At 45.2% G+C, this 27,440-nt stretch overlaps 1 protein-coding gene across 1 annotated transcript in view; it reads right to left on the reverse strand.

Annotated features, from left to right (window-relative positions):
* Positions 1-824: 824 nt before the first annotated feature.
* Positions 825-27,440, reverse strand: part of LOC138282894 (ranBP-type and C3HC4-type zinc finger-containing protein 1-like) — a 383,289-nt gene continuing 356,673 nt past the window's right edge. The window contains exon 14 of the mRNA XM_069220902.1: positions 825-4,729. Coding sequence (XP_069077003.1) covers positions 4,649-4,729 — 81 coding nt within the window. The 3' untranslated portion in view covers positions 825-4,648. The remainder of the gene's footprint in view (positions 4,730-27,440) is intronic.

The raw sequence follows: 27,440 nt of genomic DNA on the forward strand, positions 1-27,440 counted from the left end.
TGTCTTTTTGTACTATGCATGTGCAACCTTTGGCACAGGAGTACCCTATTTTTAAAAAACTTTTGACAATACATTGATAGTTTGACATATGCACTGGACAATTTGCCTTACATCTCCAAGAAGACTGAACAGATTTTCATCAAACCAAAGCAGAGATGGACAAATCGGACTTCCTAAGACAGCCAGTTATTTATAGGATAGGCAACAGCTAGCTAGTTTTTAGGGTCGAGCGCGCAAAGCGCTCTGTCCCTGTTATCTCTCTACAGGCTTGTAACCACGCCCATCCTTTTGGTTGGTTCGTGGGCTTGCCTTTTGAAATTGCCTTGGTTTGATTAGTGAAAGACATGCATACCTCATGCCTTTTCTGTTGTTTAGCCCTCCTCGAGCGCACCTGCCAACTACTGAAAACATACGAGGCTCCATGTTTTCCGAATGGTTTCTGGACTACTTTTTCTCTTTATTTCATAGGCAGCGCCATCTCGCTGGGCAGTAGTCGTGCGCTCTGCATGGCATTGATCCTTTTACATAGATAATTGCACTTTTGCTGGTTACATCGATAATTGCACCTTTGCCGATAAGTTTCAATGCAAGCAAACTTCTGTTTTTGTTTTGTGTTTGCTTCGCGCTCATGGCAGGCATCAGCTCACTTATGTGAAATTATCTTTTCATTTTCATTTTATGTGGCAATAAAAGTCCGGTTAGGAGTTTACAATGCTAATAGCTTTAACTCGAGCAAACGTGAGACCCATTGCATTGCAAATGCATGTTATGTCTCATGCTGCCATCAAGGGTTTCTGGTGACATAATATACCATAAGGCATTGTACAGTGGCATTGTTTATTGCTCTGACTTCACACCAGCACAGGGCCACACTTGATTCTCTGTTTGTCTATGCTATATTTATGCCACATTTAAAGCTCTGTCTTAAGAATACCTAGCAAGAGAACATCACACAGTACAGAGTAGAAATTCACCACTTTGCTTTAGCAGATCACACTTGTCAAGCACTTTATGAAGCACTCATAAAAAAGGCACATTGACTTTGCAAATAAATATGTAAATACATACAATAGAATTGTACAGTTAACTAAATAAAATATTTTCCCACCCATTTGAAAGCACTCCCAAGTTTGGCAGCTGAGGTTATGGCAGCATAGTGAGATAAAATGATTTGCCCTGGACCATAGAATATGTTCAATAGGTGAACTGGTATTAGAACACAGCCAGTATATATGTAACAGACATGCAATGCAATCCTGTCACTGATTATTCATGTCACACTAAGGTTTCAGACAGAGACTAGGTGTGGAAATTAAGAAATGACTGGACACTTCTGAATGTTAGTTGCACTGTACAGTATAAAGACAAGCAAACTAGAGCTCATTTTTCAGCACACTGACAATATTTCTGAAAAGCAGAGAGAGGTGGGCTAGAAATGCCTCGGAGTCTCACTGCAGCTGCAGAAAGAGATTGCACGAGGATCTGTCGGCACAGAAAGATGTCCAAGCTCTTGAGTCAGGACTTCAGATACCTTTCACAGTGTGACTCTAGCCTTCATCGGGTCCTGTCCACAGGCTGCAGGGCAACAGTTCGCAAAAAGGCACTGATTCCTGTCTTTTGCCAAGTTTTTAGGGTGGCCAGGTGTGGGCTGGTGTGGGACACATCCCTTGACATATCACAGCCAGTGGCAAAGGGGTTGAATTTAAAGTGCTTTACACCACGCACTGTACCAACTACTGTACAGAATGTCTTTTCTCAATCACACATTTGGCATTATGTTCTGTGGAGCAACTTAAAAAACGCCCTATGACTAAGTTACTCAGTTGCCCCAGTTCCAATGGAGTAGAAACTTGAAAATAGGCTTCCTCTGACAAGCCAACAAGGCTATAGAACCTCCTCCTGCCTACCCTGGCACTGAGAATAGCAAGTATCACTATAAAGTAATTTTAAAAAGTAAAAAACGTTCATTAAAATGCTTTGTTGAAATACCGAGGGCTTCTCACCAAGGAAGCACTTTATGGAGCACTAACATTACACAACTAGAGGACTTGTTGCCCTTGAAGAGCTGGAACCTAGCTTGAGAGCCCTTCCACAGGACTGCATGGAAAACTGATGGCTGTAATAGAAGTGCTGCACAAGTGCAGAGGACGCTCTTGCCCCCTTCAGGGCTGCAGGGAACACTTATGGCTGTAATAGAAGTGCTGCACAAGTGCAGAGGAAGCTCTTGCCCCCTTCAGGGCAGCATGGGACACTCATGGCTGTAATAGAAGTGCTGCACAAGTGCAGAGGAAGCTCTTGCCCCCTTCAGGGCTGCAGGGAACACTTGTGGCTGTAATAGAAATGCTGTACACAAGTTGAGGAAGCCCTTACCCCCTTCAGGGCAGCATGGGACACTAATGGGTGTAATAGAAGTGCTGTACATGTGTTGAGGAAGCCCGTACCCCCTTCAGGGCAGCATGGGACACTTATGGCTGGAATGGAAGTGCTGCACAAGTGTTGAGGATGCTCTTGCCCCCTTCAGGGCAGCATGGGACACTAATGGCTGTAATAGAAGTGCTGCACAAGTGTTGAGGATGCTTTTGCCCCCTTCAGGGCTGCATGGAACACTGATGGCTGTAATAGAAGTGCTGCACAAGTGCAGAGGAAGCTCTTGCCCCTTTCAGGGCAGCATGGGACACTCATGGCTGTAATAGAAGTGTTGCACAAGTGTTGAGGATGCTTTTGCCCCCTTCAGGGCAGCATTGGACACTGATGGCTGTAATAGAAGTGTTGTACAAGTGCAGAGGAAGCTCTTGCCCCCTTCAGGGCTGCAGGGAACACTTGTGGCTGTAATAGAAATGCTGTACACATGTTGAGGAAGCCCTTACCCCCTTCAGGGCAGTATGGGACACTAATGGATGTAATAGAAGTGCTGTACATGTGTTGAGGAAGCCCTTACCCCCTTCAGGGCTGCATGGAACACTGATGGCTGTAATAGAAGTGCTGCACAAGTGTTCAGGATGCTCTTGCCCCCTTCAGGGCAGCATGGGACACTAATGGCGTTAAAAGAAGTGCTGCACAAGTGTTGAGGATGCTCTTGCCCCCTTCAGGGCAGCATGGGACACTAATGGCTGTAATGGAAGTGTTGCACAAGTGTTGAGGATGCTTTTGCCCCCTTCAGGGCAGCATGGGACACTGATGGCTGTAATAGAAGTGCTGTACAAGTGCAGAGGAAGCTCTTGCCCCCTTCAGGGCTGCAGGGAACACTTGTGGCTGTAATAGAAATGCTGTACACATGTTGAGGAAGCCCTTACCCCCTTCAGGGCAGCATGGGACACTAATGGCTGTAATAGAAGTGCTGCACAAGTGTTGAGGATGCTCTTGCCTCTTCAGGGCAGCATGGGACACTAATGGCTGTAATAGAAGTGCTGCACAAGTGTTGAGGATGCTCTTGCCCCCTTCAGGGCAGCATGGGACACTAATGGCTGTAATAGAAGTGCTGCACAAGTGTTGAGGATGCCTTGCTCCACTCAGGGCTGCATGCTGGGATTGTGTTCTGTGCACAACACATGTCTAAGCAGACTACTGCTTCACTGTTGTGGGGGCATAATGTAGGATCCAATTACCCAGTTTGAGTCCTTCTGTAGGGCTCCATATGGTTCTAGCACTGCCTGCAAGCTATATGCACAGATGATACAGAAGTTGTAAATAGCTTTAACTGCCTTTTCCACTTGTGATGAACAATACATGCTCTGGGGATCGAATGGCTGTAGGGCACTTGCTGGTGAACGATGGTGGCAGCTTCGCAGCGCTACCCACTATGAAGACCATGATTAGGTGAGACGTCAGCGTAGGAAGGTTCACCAGGCCTTCACGTGATACATGTCTAGGATGGTTCTAATTAGTGGCTTAATGAAAATATTCACAACTTTGTTCATGCAGCAGCACCCTCCACGGGGCTGCGCTGAGACTAGGTAGTTGCAGGAGATGTCATATAAAGTTTACGGGGCAACTGCAGCCCCTTCACGGACATTACCAACAAGTGGGTGTTTAAGGCGAGGCACATAAGCTTTACGGTGGACAATGTGGCAGCGTCTCGATGGAGCAAACAGAATTCCTATGGTTCCATGAGGTGTGTCACACAGACTCCTAGGTAGTCCAGCCCACTCTTTGGCACTAAAAAGTTTCACAGTGAACTCCGGGTATCAGCTATGTGAGCTATTCCTTAAGCCTTTAGTGTGGGAAGGGGTTCTGGACATACTTTTGCTGTATATGCATTGCAGGAACTAAAGCCCCTCCACGTGGCTACATGGAATATCAGTAGTTGCAGCGGATTCCATTTGTTTACCTGTTCCAGGGGTACTTGCCCCTCCGCAGGGCTTCCTGTGCCCACCAGGAGACAGAGTCCCAATTACAAACATGGTAGGACATGGCTCTTCCACAGGGCCATCCAAGCGCTCAATTGACACAGCAGGCTCGATGTCTGGACTGTATCGTGGCTGCGCCCATCAGCTGGTGGCATGCTACTCTGGCATCTAAAAAAGCACTCTGCTAGGTAGCTGCAAAAGTAAGCGCCTTCTTCTCGAAAGTAAGGCTTCTTTAAAAACTCAATTTCCTACTAGTGAGGGCAATTTTAAAACAATTGAAATGCATAATTGGTGAAGCAGGATCAGTGACAGTTCTGGCACTGAGGGTGGCACCTCTTCCCATTCACGTTACAACGACAACCTCCGCTGACATCTCCAGGGCCCTGTAGGTAGGAAGATGAGAATAATTAAATTAGACTCCTAACTGGCAGAGGTCTCATTTATGCATGATAAGTATACATTATCTTGTATGGTGATATATCAAGATGTACAACAACATTAATACTCAAGTTGTCTGCCCAGTAGCTCTAGGTCTTAAAATACATTCCTCATGAAAGTCCTTCCTGTCTGAGAATGTTTGGAGGCAGGATGCTAAGTTGGAATGAGAATAGGGGAGCACTGGGCACTTACATTAAGAGGACAACAAATTCACCAGGAGATTGTCCGTGTTTCGAAAGAACTGGAGGAGAGGCAACCTTCCAGTCATTAATAGGACTGGGCCATAAATTGTCTAAACCAGTGAGCCCCAGCTCGTATTTACAATGAGGGGCATACAATAAAAACAAAAGTTTAAAAAAGGCACTTACCAGGTGAAGACCTTCTCTCCTTGCGTTGCGTCATCTCTCACAGCTCTGATGCGCAACGTCACGGCTGACCAGGAAACTGCACAAGCTAATCCTGACGCTGGTTTCATGCTGGTAACCAGCGTCAGGATTGGTGGGAGCGGACTCTATCAGCGCTCATCAGAGCGCTGGAGGCCTGTGCCTTCTCTAACCCAGCTGTCTTAAGACAGCTGGGTTGGAGATGTTTAAAGTGTGCATGTGTGCCTGGCCGTCGCAAGACAGCCGGTCAAAGGGACATGCCCGCGTTAAAAATGTGCACCGCTCCCTGCTGCCACTAGGCAGTAATTGCCACGCCATGCCCTGACACTCAGTTCAGGACGGGGCGCTGAAAAATAAAATGGTAATAAACAAAGTTTCCCAAAGTCAGACAAGGTGTTGGACCTGGCCCTTTTTACAGGGTCATCCTTAAACTTTTTTTCCTTCCTCCTCCTAATTTTTCTGACCCCTTTTTGTTGACGTTAGGACTCTGAAAGCACTTTACCACTGCTGATCAGTGCTAAAGTGCAGGTGCTCTCCCTACTAAACTTGGTATGATTAGCTTACACCTGATTGGCACATTTAATTTATCTATAGGTCCCTTGTACAGTGGTATCCCTATACCCAGGCCCTGTAAATTAAATGCTACTGGCGGGCTTGCAGAGCAGCTTGCGCCACCCACAGAAGTAGCCTTTCAAACCTGTCTCAAGCCTTCTACCGCAGAGCCTGCATGCACAGTCTACAGCCACAGGGACCTGGCATCTAAATTTACATGCCAGGCCTGGAACTCTCCTTTTATTACATATGTCACCCCTAAGATAGGCCCTACCTAGTCCTATGCACAGGGTGCTGTGCATGTAAGATGTAGGACATATGACTCTGGATTGCCAAGGTTCTGTGGGGCAGCTACAGGGAACTGGGTGTGCTGGCCTGTATGCCTCCCGTGTCCCCTTCAGTGCCTCCAGAGGAGCCCGGTGAGTGGGGATTGCTGCGTTACGCTCCTTGGCCCCTTTATCGAAAGAAAAACTAGCGCAAGAGGAGCACTTTACCTTCTGGATCAGTGAAGGCATGTGCAGAGTGCTTTTCTTTCATTATTGCTCTCACAGCACCCCCCCAGGTCACAGTGTGCTCCCCCCTCCTTTCCAGTGTGGAGAGTTCCCGAGGAGCAGCTGGTAGCACCGGACGAGCACAGATGAGATGCGTGCTCTCCGGTGCCCCAGGGCCACAAGCGAACACTTTGTTGTGGGAGGAAAAATCACCACCAGGCCCAGAATCAGAGGAAACACTCGAACAGCCTTGGAAGGTTGAAGGCTGTGCTGCACCGTACCGACCCAACCCCCAGGAGTGGATTGCCATGCCAGAGCCCCTCCTCTTCCCAGGGACTGGAGGGCCTGACTCTGGGCTGGACAGGGTCCTGAGCCAGGAGGCTCACACCACCCAGCGTGTTGTTGCAGGAGACGTGTGGTCTTCAACGACAGAGTGAGATGGAGCTGGCCCCACTCTGTCTCTCACAACGCTGACCACTCCCAGGGCTCAGCCACCCCCTCTCCTGTTTTGTTTAGATCGGGCCTAGCTTGTGTGCGGGCCCCCTCCCCCGCACAGTGGGATTACCTGTGGCTGCCGGGGGACCTTGTTGCTTTCGTTGTCCTGTTTGGGTGGTCCATACCCAGGGGAGACTGTCTTCTGAGGCAGCCCCAGTGAGAGGAGTGGGGTTGCCTCCCTTTAGAGGGCCATATTTCACATAATAGGAGCGCAGGGTCTCTTGGACTAGAAGGTGCAGGCAAACTGCTACCTCCACGCAGGTGTTCGTGTGACTCTTTATCGGCTGCATAGTTTCTTGTCCTGGGGCTCTTTTATGTGCAAGTACTGCTTTCAGGGACTGTAAAACTTTGCACTGTAATGTGTGTTGTTTATGGCATGAGACTTGGGGAAATGTTTTTTAATGGCACTCCTGATGATGTCTTGGTCTCTGCAATCATATGTTTATCCTGACCAGAGAATTGTGAGTGTCTGACCTTTACCACATAGGAATGTTTCATTTTATGTGGATTCATGATGATGTCTTATCAAGTTTATTCTGACATGTGCATTCTTGGTGGTAATGACAACCTGACTACTGCTACCGTTGCAGAATACCAGTAACCTATATGTTTACGTGACTTGTGCTTATTTTCATACAGTGTTAGTAACCTGTGTAATGTTCTGACAACTGCTCGTGTAGCAGGGTATTACTTTCCTTTGTGGTGTATTTATTGTCTCACGTTTGTTGTGTATGTTGTGCAAACGCTTTACACATTGCCTCTGGGATAAGCTCGACTGCTCGTGCCAAGCTACTGGGGTGAGCAGGGGTTATCTTGGGTGTGTAACTCGATCACCCTGACGAAAGTAGTGGGTTCTGCCTGGCTTCGGTGCATACCCTACCCAACCAGAAACCCCATTTCTAACACAAGATAATACAATACATATGGAACAAAGTTATACAATGCATAAGAATCACCTGTTGCATTTCTAATCTCCACTGTTTCAATCCTATTCGGAGAGGCTGTTGCATGTGTTTTGGTGCAAGTTGGCCCGCTGGCCACGCACCTTCCTCAGTTCACATGCAAGCAGACCAACTTCAAGGATAAAATCCCAAAAGGGAAAAAAGAAGGGGGTATCTCCTTCCCACCAGTTCTATAAGTAATGTTCACATCCCACTTCATGCTTGTTAGAAATGGGGTTTCTGGTTGGCTAGGGTATGCATCTATGCTAGGCAGAACCCACCACTCTAGTCAGAGCCCGTAAGTTACACAACAAAGGTAACCCATGCGCACCCACTGGTAGCTTGGCTCAGAGCAGTCAAGCTTATCTCCTGAAGTAATGTGCAAAACGTTGGCGCAACACATACACCAGTTACACAATAAATACACAAGAAAAGACACTAAACAGAGGATTATGTATAAAAATAAAGTATACTGTATGTAACATAAACCAAAATGACGACATTCATAGGCACTGTGCGCCCTATGCAAATCCTGAGTCAGTACTCATTTGCTTGGTTAGTGAAGAATAAAAGCGTTTTACATCACATCATCCTACATGTAGTAGTCCCATGGACACCATGTACCATTCAATATCATAATTATGCTGCAAGTATCAACACAATATGTATCATAAGTACTGTACACAAAATGCAATTACTGTAATAAGGCTCAGGTTATAACAAAGCATGAATTATATAATCAGTGCAAGAGATGTAGACTCGTTTCGAGAAGCACTTGACTCATAGTACCTATAATCACGAAAACAAAGGCCACAGTAATCCTCTGCTTCTATTGGGCTGAGTACGGCAATTCTATGAGCCTTACTGAATCGTGGACATTTGTGAGCAAAAACATTGGAGCTCCTGCGCTCCTACTACACCTAATGTGGTAATCAGCCCCAAAGCGTAGGCACCGAGACACCTGCGTGCATTTTTTATACATAGTATGGCAATTTGTGATTTGGGCTGCGGTGCCCCCCAAAGTGTGTCCTCCCCGGGTATTAGGGGGGAGGACAAAAACAAACTGTAGGCTCTAGCGAGGCAAACTCACTGGATCACCCATGTGCCAACGAGGGGAATGCAGCTGCCCACCAAATGTGCAATGCAACTGACCCTTAGGGGCCCCGTTTCTGGTGAGTACCTTCTTCCTTTTGGGCTGACCTCTGTGGGTCCGGTCTAGGCTTCCCTTTCTCGCCAAGGCAATCTCCACAGTCCAGGGCCACAATAGCAGCATCCTTGAATCGACATTGCATGTCCGGGCCCCTCTCTCTATCGGGGCTGCATCGGGAAGGGGTGGTGTTGCCTTTGTCACATAGAAACATCAAACTTGGGTCAGCTGCAGGGAAGGATACAGAGCGGCGTCATCCGGGCAGCAGCCAGAGGCGTTACTCTGCCTTAGAGTATAAGCAAGTCGGGTACGCTGCAGAGTGATCCCCTTCGATGGTAGTGCCCCGCCTCCAAGCATCATAGAGATGGGGACGCAACACTAAGATTTCCCTTGTCGTTGCAGCGCCCTTCCTTCACTTCGGTGAGCGTGGCGCCGGGGAGTCACATGGAGCACAAGACACGCTCTGGGGCAATTGCAGGGCACTCGGACTGCGCTGAGGAAAACCCAGGGAATCGCTCAACACGTGTTGGCCATATGATGCAGAAATGGAGCCTGGGGCAGGAGCCACGCGGCTCCTCTGGAAACATAAGCGCTCAGCCAGTCCCAGGAGAACACTAGAGCAGTGAGTAAACAGTAGTAACTCGTAGAACCAATATCAGAGGGTAGCTGGCAGCAGAGCATTCAAGCAGAAAAGCAATCCTGGGAGTCCTTTATGCCACCGCATAGACAGCAGGGCAACTACAGAAGAGCAGTCCAGATGTGTCCTTGAGTGCAGCAGTCCCTCTGGCAGAGATTTGGTCCCAGGTACAAAAGTGCTCTAAAAACATGGGGTAAAAACTCCTGCATTTATATTAAAAAATGACTTTGTTGAGGGGGTGACGTCAAAGGAACCCTTTCAAGTGAAACACAAACTTCTTTCAACTGAGCCCTGTCTCCAGACATCAGCAGGGGGTAATAAGCCTATTGTGTGAGGGCAGGACACAGCCTATTGACATTTAAGGTGTGAACAGCCCTCCTTCTCCCAAGATGAGTATCAATATGCAGAAGCTCTTCTGTCACACCCAGCCCTCCTGTGTGATGGCTGTCTGGAAATTATGCACCAAGTGATGCTGTCACTCTGCCCTAGACGTGGATTTGGGTCAGTCTGCAAAGCACTAGAGTTATAGGCACAGAGAAATGTGCATTTTCTAGAAGTAGCATTTCTAAAAAAGTAATGTAAAATCCACCTATACCAGTAAGCAGGATTTCTCACTGCCATTCCAAACATACCAAACATGCTCACGCTACTCTTCACAGATCAGAAATGACCACTCAAACATATATAAGGGAATTCCTAATGCAAACCTATGAGAGGAGCAGCACTCACAGTTATGAGAAATGAAATAGGCTGTTTGTCACTACTAGGACATGTAACACATAAAAGCTTCTATCCCACCTTTCACAAACACAGCACCCTGCCCATAGGGCTATCTAGGGCCTTTCTTAGGGCTGACATAGGTGTAGTAAAAAGGGAGTTTATGCCTTGGCTAGTAGTTTGACTTGCCAAGTCAACGTGGCAGTAAACTGCACAAGCAGGCACTGCAGTGGCAGGCCTGAAAGAAGTTTGCAAGGCTACTTCTGTGGGTGGCGCAAGCAGTGCTGCAGGCCCACTAGTAGCATTTAATTTACAGGCCCTGGGTATATGGTATACCACTTTAAAAGGGACTTACATGTACATTAAATGTGCCAAACAGGTGTAAGTCAATTAAACCAAGTTTTAGGCGAGAGAGCACATGGATGCTAGCACTGATTAGCAGTGGTGAAGTGCCTATAGTCCTAAAGCCAATGGAAAGAGGGTCAGAAAAATAGGAGGAGAAAGGCAAAATGTTTGGGGATAACCCTGCAGAAAGGGCCATTTCCAACAACACTGGTAAGATGGCTCAAGCCAATAAGGCACTGCAATGTGGCACATGTTCCCAATGGGTGCTAAGCAGTGAACCGCAAGATCAACTGACGACCTGGATACTATATTTGGAGAAAAATCTCCCCTTAGAGAAGGCATATCAGGAAAATCAGCTGATCTAGAGGCTGTGGGTCAGGAGGGGAACTCATGAAAGGGGAACCTCTGCCTCCGTCCGCTCACATGATAGATGCTAATCCAGCTAACGATCATGCCGCCATCCAAAAAACGCAAATTAAAAGCCCACACATTTATGTTAATATAGCCGGACAACTGAAACACACTGCACATACAGTTTTTATTTGATCGGCTAAAGAAATTACCACACGGGGAGAACATGGGTGTCACTGAGAGAAGCAGCATGCTACAAGGACTCACTACAACTTGCACAGGCCTGCTGTGGCATTTCACATCCAGATCAGGATGGCTTTACTTAAAATAAGGCAATTTACAGATACATCAAGTTTTCTAGACAAGGACCACATGATATCCTTAAAGTACAAGTTACTTACCTTCGCTAACACTCCTTGTGGTCGATGTGCTACTTAACCACAGATTCCTCACCTTCAGAATAGTCCCAGGTGCCAGTCTGGACCCAGAGATTTATTTGGCAATGCTCTTAACACTGGTAGATGGCACCACCAGACTGGAAGTGATGGTACAGACCTGTGTATAGGTACCACCCATGCTTGTCGATGTCAGTTTTCTTTTGAAACTCTTTTGTACCCTTGGACAGATTTCAACCATGACAGATTGTAAACATAAAAAAGTACAACACCTAACTTGGGACCTTTTTGGAAGCAGAAAAGTCTACTCCACAGAATGTAGAGAAGGGAGGGTAGGGAGGGTGGTGAGGAATCTCCAGTTACACAAAGAATCCAGCATAAAGAGCATTACAGAAGGTAAGAAACTTGCTCTTCTGATGGATACTTCTAACCACAGATTTTCTGACCTTTTGAAAGCAGAACCTCCCAAAAGGTGAAGTGTCTGAGGAGTGGACATACACCAGGAAGTCCTACAGGATGCTTCAGCCAACATGGCTTTGCAGCAGACTTGAGTAGAGTAATGCCTGGTGTGGGTGTTAATGGACACCCATGTGTCATCCTCACAGATGTCTAGCACAGGAACACCTTGCGCAAACCACATCAAACAGTCCTGGCCCTAGTGGAATGAACCCAAACGTCCATGGTAGGCTCCTTCCAGGCAAGGGCATAACACATTTTTATGCACTGGGTGATCCACCTGGGTAAGGTTTATTTCTGAATATCCCTTTCTTTCTTAGCACATGCGAATGCCAACAGCGACCAATCTAACCGAGCAAGGGTAGAGGCATGTTCTGTTTAAACAAAACGAGGAACAGGAGGGGGAGGGGACATAAAGAGGAGCATCCACTGATCTAAGGTAATTGCTCATCTGAAAGGGCAGATTAAACTGTATACCACCACTACCAGAAGCCCATGATTACGAGAGGGGAAATTAGTGTGGCTTGGATGAAGTTGATGGTGGTTGAAATGCCCCCATTATGCCTCATTCGGGTGCACCTTGTGACTGAGACTTCAATTCCCAGCAACCTCAGGAGGTGGCCATTTTAAGGGTGTGGCTGGTCTATAAATGCCAGCCACACCCAGGTTCCAGCGCTTACTATTCTGGAATCCTCCTGGTTCAGACCCCTCTTGCCTTGCTCGTCATTTCAGGATTATCTCACCAGAAGCTTTCCTTTGTTTGAGCGAGTGGATGGACTCGCTTACAGTAAGTTCGTTCCGACGCGGTTTTTCCCCGCCGGCATTTTATTCTCTCGCTAAAGCTGCAACATTGTATCCGCTCCTCCCTTTGCTCTCGGGAGGTTGAGCGCCTGTTTTTGGTTACTGTTGCATTAGTCGCTGGGTTTCTCCAGTGCCTATGCCCTTCATGAATCATTCTTTGTGAGTGAAGTGCGATGCGAGTAGACAAACAAAACCTCAAATGTAAATGTTTTATTATGTATTAGGGATTTCTGTGTGGTGACCTACTTCTGAGTGTTACCTTTCATTTGCAAAAGAGTTGTGAAGATCGTGACTTGTCTAAAGACGATCTTTAATGTTGATTACGTTATATGTTTCCGATCTGCAAAAATACTCCGCAGAAGGTTTTGAATTGCCATTCTTTGAGCTCCTGGCATACGCTCATGCGTAGGGCTGTAATATTGTTAAGATACATCGGTTTTGGTTTAGATTGCATTAATTTGAGGGCAGATTGCATTAGAGACTTTGCTGCACTTCGGCTTTGGTTTAGATTGCATTTATTTGAGGGCAGACTGCATTAGAGACTTCTGCTGCATTTAATGAATATCATATTAGAGCTTTTTGCACAACATGATTGGTATGTGATAATAGTTGCTGTTGTTTGTGTTAACCGTTTTCCTTTCCAGATCTCCTCCCTGGCTGTTCCCTTCCTGTTTTTCCCTTCCTCCGCCTGGCCCCTGCAAACCTCAGCACCATAAAGGTATCTGAGTTGGTGTTGCCTGGAGGTGAGCCTCTTGATTAGCAACGTGCGGATCCCGAGGAATTGGACCCTAACAGAATAGTAAGCCCACGAGTGTTTATATTCCTCTTGGTTCACACGGGAGCTGGTCAAGATGGCCACCTTGGATACTTTAATGCAGGCCGTTACACAAATTCAGAGGGAATTACAGGAGTCTAAAAACACTACTGCAAACTTGGTCAGGAAGGTAACGCAACTACAGGCTAAGGTGGATGGTGCGGGTGGCACGCCCTCACCACGTTTGCCTCCTCTCCCTTCTAACATTTCTGTGAATGTTCCTACGCAGATTCCCCTTGCTGCTCCCGAAAGATTTTCTGGTGATGCCTCCAAGGTACAAGTTTTCATTACTCAGGTGGAGTTAAACTTCACATGTCGCCCAACCGCCTTTACGGATCCACAGTCCAGGATCGCTTTCCTTATTTCTTATCTGTCTGGCGATGCTGCCACTTGGGCAGTCCCTTTGGTACGTCAGGACAGTCCACTGTTATACAACTGGCGTCTGTTTGTGGAGGAGTTTGAGAAGGTCTTTGACAGACGTGCTGTTACCATGTCCGCGGATAAAGAACTATTAGAACTACGCCAAGGTAATAAGGATCTCATCTCCTATTTATCTCATTTTAATCGTCTGGTGGTAGAAACATCTTGGCCCGAGGAAAAAAGATCTGCACTCTTCTACCAAGGCCTGAAAGAAGAATTAAAAGACGTCCTGGCGCAGATCGACTCTCAACCTAGAACCTGCACACACTTAATAAACTTAACTCTCAGATTAGATCATAGACTGACAGAATGAAAAGGAGACAGAAAACGTCCTGAACATGGTTATTGGCGCCCGGACAGGTATCGACACCCATTGCCCTCTACTTCTTCTGAAAATACTGGTGAACCCATGGAGATCGGAACCATTCGCCAGCCTCTAACCAAAGAGGAAAAAGAGTTACTGCACCAAAAAGGCCAATGCTTGTATTGTGGAAAAAAAAGACATTTTGTGAAGGAATGCCTGGCAAAACCTAAAAACAAGTCAGAATCTGTTGGGAGTCCTAAAAAACTCGTAGTTGCCGTAGAAAACCCTGAGGAAAACTAGACAACCCAAGAAACAAGGACGGGGACCTCTTGGGTAGATTAACAATCCCTTTAGTACGTTCAAGCATAATTCAACACCTTAGACACCTTCGGCTTTCCATGCAACTTATGATCTTAGGAAAATGGCAAACAGTCCAAGCCCTGATAGATTCAGGCGCAACTGGAAATTTTGTAGACTCACAAACAGTTCGAAAATTGCAACTCACGTGTGTCAAGAAGATGTTACCGGAAATTGTGCAAGCAGTGTATGGCAGCGAGTTATCCGGAGGTCCAGTTACCATGCGTACTTCACAAATTCACATGAAAAGTCAAGATGTTGACGGTCATGAACACCGGGAGAGGCTCCTCTTTGATATCATTCAAGCCCCTCAATACGGCTTTATATTAGGCACGCCTTGGTTGATGTTGCATAACCCCCATATAGATTGGCAAAAAACAAACCTTGAAATTTTCTTCACCGTATTGTCAGAAGAACTGTTTACACTCAGAGAGGCCTCAACAACACTTAGCCACTGCAGCAGAGAAAGCAATCACGTTGCCTGATACATACGTCGAATATGCCGATGTTTTTAGTGAACAAGCGGTAAGTACCTTGCCCCCTCATTGGCCGTACAACTGTCAAATAGACCTCTTACCCGGTACTACTATACCTAACTGCAGAATTTATGCCCTATCAGAAAAAAGAGGATCTGTATCTGCGAGAGTATCTTGACCAATGCTTAGCTAATAATTTGATTCGACCATCATGCTCCCCAGGCGCTTCCCCTCTGTTCTTCGTACCCAAGGCTAATGGTGAGATGAGACCCTGCATCGACTATAGAGCAATGAACAAGATCACCGTCAAAAACAAATATCCACTGCCACTAATTCCTGTGCTTTTAGACCAAGTTAAAAACACAGTTATTCATACCAAACTGGATCTACGCGGGGCCTACCATTTAGTCCGCATACGTGAAAGAGACAAATGGAAAACAGCATTCAAAACCCGTTATGGCTTATTCGAGTACCAGGTAATGCCTTTTGGGCTTTGCAATGCCCCCGCTTCCTTTAAGTACTTTCTTAATGATGTGTTGAGGGAGTATCTCGATATCTTCGTGATTGTCTACATTGACGACATCCTGATCTACTCTAGTTCTGAGGAGCTCCACAAGGTACATTTAAAAAAGGTCTTACAGACCTTGCACACCTATCGTTTGTACTGCAAACTAAGCAAATGCGAGTTCCACGTTAAAACTGTGGAATTCTTAGGAGTTACCCTAACACCCAATGGAATGCAGATGACCGAAAGAAAGATCCAAGCTGGGCTAGACTGGCCCACACCTAAGTAGGTTCGAGATATGCAATGCTTCCTGGGTTTTGCAAATTTTTACCAGCATTTTATTGATTACTTCTCACAAAAGGTAGCACCAATCACTAAACTATTACGCAAAAACACCCCTTTCTGTTGGTCTACAGAGGCTGAGGAGGCTTTTGCCACATTAAAAAAAGGCCTTCACTACCACTCCCATTCTGGCTCATCCAAGAATCACAGAACCCTTCATAGAAGCAGATACTTTGGATGTGGCAGTAGGGGCCATACTGTCTCAACGTCACCCCCACACCGGACAGCTACATCCTGTCGCCTATATGTCAAGAAAATTAAACGCCGCAGAACAAAATTACACCATCGCTGAGGAAGAATTGCTAGTAATCCGAGATGCCTTTAGAGAATAGAGACATTATCTATCAGGAACAAAACATACCATCACAGTTTATTCTGATCACCGAAATCTACAGTTCATGAGCTCAGCTAGAGTGTTAACTCACCGACAATTACGGTGGATGTTATTCTTCGCCGAATTCGATTTTGTGTTGACCTTTAGACCAGGCACAGAAAATAGGAAAGCCGACGCTTTGACAAGACTCATCCCTTTCACATGAGGAATCAAAACCATTGCCTATCATAGAACCTTCAAAGATCTTGTGTGTCATAGCTGCTGATAGATTTCTCAATCTTATCCGCACTCACTTCCATATTACTGAGTGGCAGAACTGGTTACAAAGGGGCACTAAACACTCCATCCAGCAGGGTCTACCTCTATACGAATCCTGGGTATTCTTACCGACTACCGACTTGAGACAAACAACTTTTCATCGGCTACACACTCATCCCTTGGCTGGAAATCCAGGTCCCCAAAAAACTACAGAACTCATGAAGAGGTATTTCTGGTGGCCAACCTTCTCCAAAGACATTAATCAAATTCTGCAGTTGTGTGAGGTATGTGCGTGATGCAAAGGCGCACATAACCGACCAAAGGGTCTGTTAATCGCTCTACCAACCCCAAGTCATCCATGGGAACATATTTCTATGGACTTCATTTCTGGACTTCCTGAGATACGCCATTTGAATACAATTTTGGTGGTCATCGACAGCCTGACCAAGTACGCTCACTTTATTGCTTGCAAGGGACTCCCAACGTCGACCGCTCTGGCCAATATAATACTTCAAAACATTGTCCGTCTTCATGGACTTCCAACCACCATTCTTTCCGACAGAGGATCAACATTTTCTGCTCACTTCTGGCAAAAGTGGTGTCAAGCCTTGCACACTGATTCCACATTATCCACGAGTTATAATCCTCAGACTGATGGTCAAACGAAAGGCTGAATTAGACACTAAAACAGTACCTACGGTGTTACGCTTCAGACACCCCAACCACATGGTCAGACCTTCTTTGGCTCGCTGAACTAGCATACAATAACTCTTGTCACTCATCGACAAAAGCCACTCCTTTCTACGGACTGTACGGCCGACACCCACGCGTCTTACCCGTCAAATTACCAATTACAACACAGACTATGCCTGTGGTCCAAGATATACTGTCCCATTTGCAAAAGATTCATTTGCAGTTGCAAACCAACTTACACCAGGCTAAAACACAATACAAAGTACAGTATGACAAAAAACATCAACCCGGCGCTACATATAAGGAAAAAGACATGGTTGTCTACAAAAAATCTTGTTTTGAAGGACAAAAATATGTTTCACCCTAAGTTTGTGGGACCCTACGAAGTCCTCTGCCAGGTTAATCCAGTGACCTATAAGTTAAAACTACCTTCTTCGATGAAAATACACCCAGCTTTTCACACCTCACTACTGAAGCCTGCCTCTTCTTCCAGTGTATCATGACCGGCTCCCCTTCTGGTTCAGGGACAATGGGAGTATGAGGTATGAGCCATTCTGGATTCCTGTCTCCGTGGCGCATCTTTATGGTATTTGGTGGCATGGAAAGGGTATGGACCCGAGGATAACTCCTGGGAAACCGCATCACACATTCACGCTCCATGATTGGTAAGGCGGTTTCACCTCCTCCACCCAACTAAACCCGGTCCTCGACCGCACTCGGGGAGGGGGTGTGTGTACTGTCAGGAGTTGGGGACAGCGCGGTCTCAAACATGCCGCCCATGATGGTCTTCCTGCTACTGTGCGCACCTGCTGTGCCCTTTCCTGCACCAGGCCACGCTCTGCTCTTCATCCTCGTGGCAAGACTCATCTCCCTGGAGGGAGCACTCGATGGTGGTTGAAATGCCCCCATTATGCCTCATTCGGGTGCACCTTGTGACTGGGACTTCAATTCCCAGCAACCTCAGGAGGTGGCCATTTTAAGGGTGTGGCTGGTCTATAAATGCCAGCCACACCCAGGTTCCAGCACTTACTATTCTGGAATCCTCCTGGTTCAGACCCCTCTTGCCTTGCTCGTCATTTCAGGATTATCTCACCAGAAGCTTTCCTTTGTTTGAGCGAGTGGATGGACTCGCTTACAGTAAGTTCGTTCCGACTGGGTTTTTCCCCGCCGGCACTGTATTCTCTCACTAAAGCTGCAACATTGTATCCGCTCCTCCCTTTGCTCTCGGGAGGTTGAGCAGCTGTTTTTGGTTACTGTTGCATTCGTCGCTGGGTTTCTCCAGTGCCTATGCCTTTCATGAATCATTCTTTGTGAGTGAAGTGCAATGCGAGTAGACAAACAAAACCTGCAATGTAAATGTTTTATTATGTATTAGGGATTTCTGTGTGGTGACTTACTTCTGAGTGATACCTTTCATTTGCAAAAGAGTCGTGAAGATCGTGACTTGTCTAAAGACGATCTTTAATGATGATTACGTTATATGTTTCCGATCTGCAAAAATACTACGCAGAAGGTTTTGAATTGGCATTCTTTGAGCTCCTGGCATATGCTCATGTGTAGGGCTGTAATATTGTTAAGACACATCGGTTTTGGTTTAGATTGCATTCATTTGAGGGCAGAGTGCATTAGAGACTTTGTTGCACTTCGGCTTTGGTTTAGATTGCATTCATTTGAGGGCAGACTGCTTTAGAGAATTCTGCTGCATTTAATGAATATCATATTAGAGCTTTTTGCACAACATGATTGGTATGTGATAATAGTTGCTGTTGTTTGTATTAACCGTTTTCATTTCCAGATCTCCTCCCTGGCTGTTCCCTTCCTGTTTTTCCCTTCCCCCGCCTGGCCCCTCCAAACCTCAGTGCCATAAAGGTATCTGTGTTGGTGTTGCCTGGAGGTGGGCCTGTTGATTAGCAACGTGCGGATCCCGAGGAATTGGACCCTGACAACAGTCTTGATTTTTACTAATGGAAACTGAAGGTTCAAAACTTCTGTGGCTAGATGGACTACCAACAGAAATAAGAATTCTCCTTTGTAGGAGACCCTCATGAGGAGTTCATCCTACCTCAGGAGAAGTGTCAAAGCCACTAGCATTGTGCAAGTCTAAATGCAGGCCGGCATCTGTGTAATTTGAGGGGGAGTAAATGATTCACTTCCTCATAGTCATCTTCATCATGAGGAACATTCTGAAGCCCCTAGACAAAGTCTGAATCAGGTTCAAATAAAGTCTTTATGCTCCTGTACTGGTGTTACGCTAGTGGCACTGCCTAGGAGTTCTACACAAGTGTTGCACCTTAGATATTTCAAAATGAGACATTAGCAGAGCTTGGGCAAACGTTTACTTCGGATCCAAAAAAAGGCATTGAGGTTGGGTCTAGATCTGGTGACTCTGGAGACAATGTTTGCAATGGAGCAGTCAGAAACAATGTGGCATTTGGTACAGCTGTGGAGGTAGGGGCCAGCACTGGCTGCGGGCTCGTAATGGGCCCAACTGGGTCAGTTGGTGCTGGGGCAGGCCCGCCAGCAGAAGTTCGACTAGGGCTCCCAACAGATCAACAGGGTCCATGGGTGCCACTGAGGACCTGGAAGCATCCCAAGAGTTGCAGGATGGCATCCTTGAAGGCTGCTACCTGCTTTGGGGTCAAACATGACCGGGGAAACTGGGACTAGCCCCATTATCTGGAGCAGGAGCACGAGCAGGCCTAGCGCTTGCATCGTTATAGGTCTAATGTTTTATGCTTGTCAATGTAAAGCTTCATTTTATGCACCCTGATGGCCTTCGGGTGCACAAGAGAGCTTTTGTCACAGGCCTTTTTGCCATGCTTGGACTCTAAACAACACAGGCATACATCATGTGGGTTCAAAACCAACATCTGCTTCCTGCAGACTGAATACACTTTTTTTTCCACCAAAACCAAGCCTAACACATATGTCAGACAGAAATTACAGAGGTAAATTCGCATTTAAGAGTATAAAACTTCACAGAAATGAAATGCTGATTTATATTACAATCCTAGAAACACTTGGTTGCCCTTTGTTTGTAGCAATTTTAAAACTTGGAGACGTCTGTGCAGGCAATTAACATGGAGAAGTTGCTATCTGTGTCAAGGAACTGTTTTTAAAATATTTAGAGCATTAAATGGCACTTAATGTTTGGAGACTGAAGTAATAATCTTCCATGATGAGTCAGAATTTAGATATAATACTCAGTGGGCTAAACGGGGATTTTAAGGGGTAGGGCGCATAAACATAGATTCATGGTAAATACGGAATGTAATTAAAATGTGTTTCGTGTAAAATAATCATTTTGTGCCTCGAATGAGGAGAGGAGTTATAAGTGGAATGACGTGGTAAAGGGATTTCTTTCAGGCAAAGAGGAAAACTACTTGTCCTAAATGGGGTGCGTTCTGGAGCAGGAAGTAAAGTAGTTTTATACTTGTCACTGAAAGTCGTCAAAGAGTTTCTTGTGCAAAGTCCACATATTGGCTTTCAGTAATATGCCACAAATTTTCAAGGTTGGATCTCCACTGAAAAAGCATTGGTTGAACTTTCCCACTAGTTCCACTACTTAATACAAAAATGAATCGTAATACCTAAAACTTTTCTTAGTCTGGGAAGTTCACACGTGGTCTGGAAGAGACTGCAGAGAGACAGAGAGGGGCAGGTTTATGCCTCTGGCTAGTCTGCTATATGGTGGGATCTAGCACAAGGGGATGATAAACGTATGGGGGGGGGTAGGAGTTTTACACTAGAATTATCCAGATAATGGACGTCCGTGTCCTATAATCTCCTTCAGTTTCCTTTAACATTGAAGACTAAGAAGCATTTGCAATCACTTCTAGATCCAATCATGTCTCTGTAGTTGTGAGGACTGCCAGAGTTAGTGAGATTGTCTCATGTTTGTGAAGAGTAACTGCATCCTCTTTTCTGAGATTCTTGACTTCTTCGCTGGATCACACCTGGAGTTGGATAAGATGCTCATGAGGAATCTGCAAGAAGCATGATCAGTGGAGTTATCCTCGTCCACCACAACTCCGTACGGGTTGCGTCATACAATGATATTTCCAAAGATAAATTAGATTGTAGCTTACATTTTAATCAGCGAAACATACCTTTTAGGACTTAGTGAACTCCTATAAAGATAGCAAGATTTGTTCCCATAGCCTGCAGGTCTAGGATACGTGGGTCTTGTAAGTTGGAAGAGAGACCCTGAATCACATTATCGAAATGTAAAAAAGACAGCTTAGGGCCCATGCATCTCACGAGTCGATGTGAGACTGGGATCGGTGATGTGCTGATCACCGTTAGAGAGGTTGTTCCGCGTGTTTATGGATACCTTGTGCCTACAGTTTGTTCATTGTGGGTTTTCCAGCTTTTTATGGTGGTGAAGAAACCGATTCATAGGAAATAGAAGAGAATTCTATCACCTACGATTAAACAAACCGATATCTAAATCAAACTTGATCTGCAAATACAAAGAGACCCTGTAAAAAGGCATTAACCAGCAAATGTATATGTCTTGTATTGTTCCTCCCCTTCTGGGTTTCTTGTAATTTTTCATCCCTTCTGCCGCCAGCACACATTGACTAAGGAACTGCTCGATTTACCCCAAACAAAAGACTTTTGGTGAAGGAAAACTTTTAGGAACTGATGTACTAGCACAAAGGAGAGTCTGCAGTACGCTTGCAACGATCTTTTGAATAGGTGTGTTTAATTTCAGTGTGTCTCAGGGGCTAGTCTGCATAAAGTATGATAAACTAGCGGTGCAGCCAAGACACACTGAACTGAGTCAGCGCTGTATTTAAAACTTCAAAAGAGTACACCCCATAACTAGGCAGCTTTAAGAAAAAAAAACAAAGTGGAAGAAACACCCATGGAGGAAAATAAAAAACAAGAAAAAATGAACAGTCTATCCCTACACAGAGAAAAAATAAGACTATAAAATTACACTTACTTAACGTAAGTAATCGTGAACCAATACTAAAGACTGAAATGTAGTGGTAAGTACTGGCATGCATTTGCCGGCCTTGTTGTACGCGGATGATGCTGTTCTTATGGCCCGTACGCCTATAGCGCTTAGGAGGCTAGTACATTCCTTTGTGCACTATATGGCTAGCCTGGATCTGACAACACATTATTCCAAGTCATTCACCATGATGTGTAGTTTGAAACATAGGAAACCAGTGAACATATATATGGGCTGGAGAGCATCGCCCGTCTAGTACTGGTACTTGTCCTTATCTTGGGGTATCTATTAGTGCAACTGGCTCATGGGCACCGCAGGTTGCGATATGTCGAGAGAAACTGGCAAGGTCAGTGGGCGCCCACCTTAGTTTACCTTGTTTGTCCGGGGGTAGGGCGCTACCTCCAATGATGCAAGTATATTCTGTGCAATGTGTCCCCGTAGCGCCTTCTGGGGCAGAACTGTGTGCCTTAAAGGAATATGAGACCTTACAAAGTGAGGAGAACCGATTCTTGTGGAAATGATTAGCTGTCCCGTGTCTAGCCCTCACTAGGTCTGCCGCAAGGAGTTGGTAATTCATTATTTAGGTGACCGCATCAGTGCTAAACCTCCCCTGTTGTGGCTTTCTGTGTGGAAGAAAGAAGAGGCTGGTCCTACCAGGGACATTATGATGGACTGTCTGGCGTGTGACAAGGGAGCCTTGTGGCCGGGGGTGGGCTACGTTAATAAGTTAGCATCAGTTGATACGCCTCACCTATTTACTGATGGGGAAGCGATGAATGGGGTGGATAGTAAGTTGGTGCGGGCATCAGTGCTGCGACTACTGGAAAGGGAGAGGTAGATCACCAACTAGTTATCTGTGGCATGTGACAGGTCAGTGGACACGCCCCCTACTCTTTCGGTTCAGGGTGGGTACGAGTAAGTTTCTGCTTTGTTTTCCCTAAGGATATCAGTGGGGCTTGGGAAGTAGGTGCCGTCCTTGTGATGAAAGTTCCAGACAAACAATGATGCGCTTTCTCTTTTTTGTGGTTTTTATATACATTTTATGAGAAGGTACTTGGTGCCTTTTTTAAAAAAAATAGGAACATTAAGAGTTGTAAAAGGGAATTCGTTTATCTTCAACAATTGTCAGATGAAGACTTGCCAATGTATTAGTAATTTTTTTCGCTCCGCTGTGAGATCACGCAGTTCTGTGTTCCCAGATTAAGTATCTCATGAATGTGCAATGATCTCAATTTATTTATTTATTTATTATGTAAGCATATGCTACAATTGTTTTTAGCATTCTCGTGTATGGTGTGCTTTTATGGTTTTTGAATGAACCAAATAAAGTTATCTATTTATCTACCTTCTGAAGGCCCGGAGATGCGGACTCGGCTACAGAGAAGCTGCAGAGGATGAGGGAAGGAAACTCAAACTGTGCTGGAACAGTTTGGTTACTAAAAGAATCTGTTGGGTCAAGAGAGCAGCTGAATTTGTAGTCGCAATGAGGTGAAGAGGCTGGGAAGGTCTGAACTTCAGTAAGTGTACTGCATACTCTATCCACCACAGGAGGCAGCCAAACAATATCTGTAATATTTATTGATGTATTTATTGTGCAGGCATTAATATGTTGTGGACCTAGCTCCAGGGTGCCCAGGAGTGCTTTACATAAGTAACAGCATACGCACCTGGCAGTGCCAGGGGACAGGTGGCATGCCTGCTGGCTCATACAGCTCATTTAGAAACATAGTGCTGAATAGAGCAAGAACTGGTGCTACATGTTGTGATGTAAAAGGGTCTGTGGGAGAGGTATTACAAGGGAACAACAGATATTGTCTGAAAATGAGATACTTCAGCTCGTTCCTGAATTAGTTAAAGTGGAAAACCAGTCTCATACAGAGTGGGGATCTGTCTAGACTCTGGGGGCCTAGCTGTAAAAGGTGTGTTCATAAAAGGGGTAGCCATAGACGGCGTAGTTATAGAAGGCGTAGCCATAAAAGATATAGCCATAGGAGGAGTAGTTATAGAAGGTGTAGACGTAAAAGGTGTAGTTATAGAAGGCATAACCATAGAAGATATGGCCATAGAAGGTGTAGACGTAGAAAGTGTAGACGTAGAAGGTGTAGACGTAGAAGGTGTAGACGTAGAAGGTGTCGTTTAGAATATCTGACTTCTTTGACGTTCATTGGATATTGGGTTTGGCCAATTAAGAAATTTACGTTCCGCAGAGACAGCCTGTTGCAGTGACGTCTTGGTGAGGCATCAGTTGCTGCTTGTCAAATGCCTTTGGCCAACCTCAGAGTGTCATTACCATAGAGGACAATGTCCACTGTTTGTGAAAATAGAGAGTTACACAGAACACAGGGAGTCTACGCGAGCAGACCTCGAGCTGAGGCATTAATCATTTTTGCAGAGATGTGGAGACTTTGAGCACGAGAACTCTGCAAATCCAATCAAGTGCGGTGGAACTGAAATCAGAAACTTCTTCAGGAGGGTTTGCTGAAGCTCTGGGGCTTTGGAAGCAAATATTTAAAAAATGTTCAAACTTTCTTCTAGTGAACAAACAACCACAAGCACACAGTTGTCACCCTCCTGGCCGCAAGGGAAGGAACTTAGAGACTCTAAGGGTGTCAGGCAGAGGCCACCAGCAGAGTCCAGCCAAGGTTCAGTTGGTGCTGCTCACATGGTCAGTCAAGGTCCAGTTGCAACTGGTCAGCTGGGCACCTCAGGAAAAAGGTTTCTGACAGCTTGTTGTGACTTTGTAGCCAGTCTGGAAGACCGATTCCACTTTTTTGTGCTGGGTAGAAGTGGAAGCAGGTCCAGCCTTTCAGGTCTCCTCACAGGTGGAATCCTTCAACTGTTCTTCAACAGGTCTCGAGAGTGTTCTGAAGATGGTGCCTTGGGTTGCCACATTTATGTGTGGCAAGAACTAGCAGGTGGGGTGACTCCTGGCTCTTCCCTAAACAGTGTGGTAAACGTTCTCAGGTGCAACCTTCTGGTTTTTGCATCAATTCCTGTTTGCCATACATCAAAAAATTCCACAGTGCACCTTATTACAAAACTATAAAATGGAGAAACCCTTTTCCCCTTGTGCTGAGTCTGTGTGCCCACCCAGACGTTTGGCCAGGGTTGTAAGAAGCCCTCGTCTCTGTGGTCACTGAAAATCAGTTCTGGGGGTAGCTTTCCTCCCACTGGGTTTGGTGCCAGCTTATCTACGGGGACAAAAGCTGATCCTTCCTAAACATCACCTGACATTTACATGTGACAGGGCAGGGCCTTTCAAAGTTACTTTTTATGGCCATGGGGCCTCCCCAACTTGTCTTCTTGCCAGGGGATGAAAAATACCTCCCCTCTCTCATGCCATTATCCTTTCTCTGGGAGCAATTTTTACACCTCGTTAATGTCAAGCACTTGATTGACAGCTGCTGAAAAACTAATGTAAAGTAGCCTCCAGGAGCTTCAAGAGGGGAAAAGGAAACTTTTTCAAATGTTACTTTTTCTGAATATTTATTATGCATCCAACTTCACAGATGAATTGAGCTTTTAATAAATAATAAAAAGAGTTGTTGATTTATTTTACAGGCTGGTCCCAAACCCGAGATGCAGAATTAATATTTGATTCTGAACTCTCGAATTCTCGTAAGACAGCCAGGGCTTTGCTCACAAAAATTTGTACTGGGGGTTTGTCGCTGCAAGGATTTGGTGACATTTAATTAGTACATGCCCCATATTTTCAAATACTATGCATCGGCCTTGTGGGCTACAAGGCGTACATAGGGGTGACACTAATATTTAAGAGACTTTTCCACGTTCAAAGTGGTTATTTTGAAAGGTTGGGCTGCAGAACTCAAGTGCAACAGTCAGGCTATAATGGTAGGCCTCCGGCCATGTTTTCCTGTCACACTAGTAGATGGCCAATAAGTGCTGCCGTCTTCAGATGACATTTAACTTTCCATGCCACAGGTGTAGTTCCAACACCATATGTTATGTTCTTGCAGGAGTGTTAAATACTGAATCCGATATTAGCCAATTTCCACATGTTTTTATGGGTTAGATCACACACACACACACTTGGCATTGGACAGCAGTTCCATTCTGCAGAGTCTAAAAATCAGCAATCAAATTGATCAATAAATGGTAGTGACCACACAAGAAGAAATTCTATAGTACTGTTTCTGCATCATCATAGGAATCTTTATTCAAATCAGAAACACTATAATCTTTGCTGTTGTGCAGACCCCAGGACACCTTTTTGCATAGTTTTCTTCCAAGGAAACAGCAGTAAATATAGCCGATAGTCGTGGTAATAGAAATGCGCAATGAAATCCAATCAAAGGCATACTGTTTTCCTCAATGTGCATATGAAGCTGTAATATAGATTAAAAAAGAACTGCACTGCAGCATCTAAAACGCAAGACTTCTTGTTAATATTGTGTACATGAAGGTACAAAAGCAGTCAAACAGGCTTACACTGCAATTAAAGGAAAAGGAGTCTGTCTCTTAATGAACCTGGGAAACACCCCCTTCCACATTGCATTGCACTGGCAGTTGTCTCCCAATGCAAGTTCTTTTTAATGGACAGAATATAAAACCGTAGGCTATTTTACTACCCACAAAGACTAACAGCCAGGTAGACAGGTGGGTCATTTATGACTTCAATGAAGATTCTTAGGATGCAGAAACAGGACTACAGGTACATAACCTTTTATTCTGCATAGCAGGATCTTCACTGATCATCACAAACACTAGAACAGAGTAGCAAACTAATTATAATGAACATAGCCACTGTTATGGAAGACGTAACTGTTAAATATTTGCAATTAGAAGGAGTGTTTATTGCTACTGAAATCACTTGAAAACAGTACTAAGCGTTTCCTGCCCTACCATGGCTTCTGCTTGAGTATCTGACTCTAGGCAGTAGTATTGGTGAATATGGGAACAGATCTCCAATTAGCAGTTTTACAGATTTCAGCGATGGGGACATTTGTAATACCAGCTGTAGTACCTGCATTTCCTCTGGTGGAATGGGCCTTGTGTTATCCAGGTAAGGGTGTATTTGCTAGATGATAATGAAATACACGGTACTATCCATCTTGCAACATACTGTTTGGAAATAACTAAACCATGCCCGATACCCATAGTTAATAAATAACTGTTTCGTATTTCTGAAGTTCCTAGTTTTGTCTAAGTAAAATCTTAACACTCTAATATCTAATTAATGTAGTGTTCTCTTTCATTGGGTAGATAGGTTGTGGAAAAATATTGGGAGAGTAATGGTTTGATTGATGTGAAAATCAGACACTACTTTCAGTGTGAATGAGGAGAGAGCTCTTATGAAGACGCTATTAGAGTTAAAAACAATAAAAGGCTCTACTGCTGGGAAAGCCTGTAATTCACTAATAATTCTTGCAGATGAAATTGCAATGAGGAAAATAGTCTTCCATAAAAGATGCCGCAATGCAGTTCTACATATTGGTTAGAAAGGTGCACCCATTAGTCT

The sequence above is a fragment of the Pleurodeles waltl genome, chromosome 2_2, assembly GCF_031143425.1.
Source record: "Pleurodeles waltl isolate 20211129_DDA chromosome 2_2, aPleWal1.hap1.20221129, whole genome shotgun sequence".
Taxonomy (NCBI): Eukaryota; Metazoa; Chordata; class Amphibia; order Caudata; family Salamandridae; genus Pleurodeles; species Pleurodeles waltl.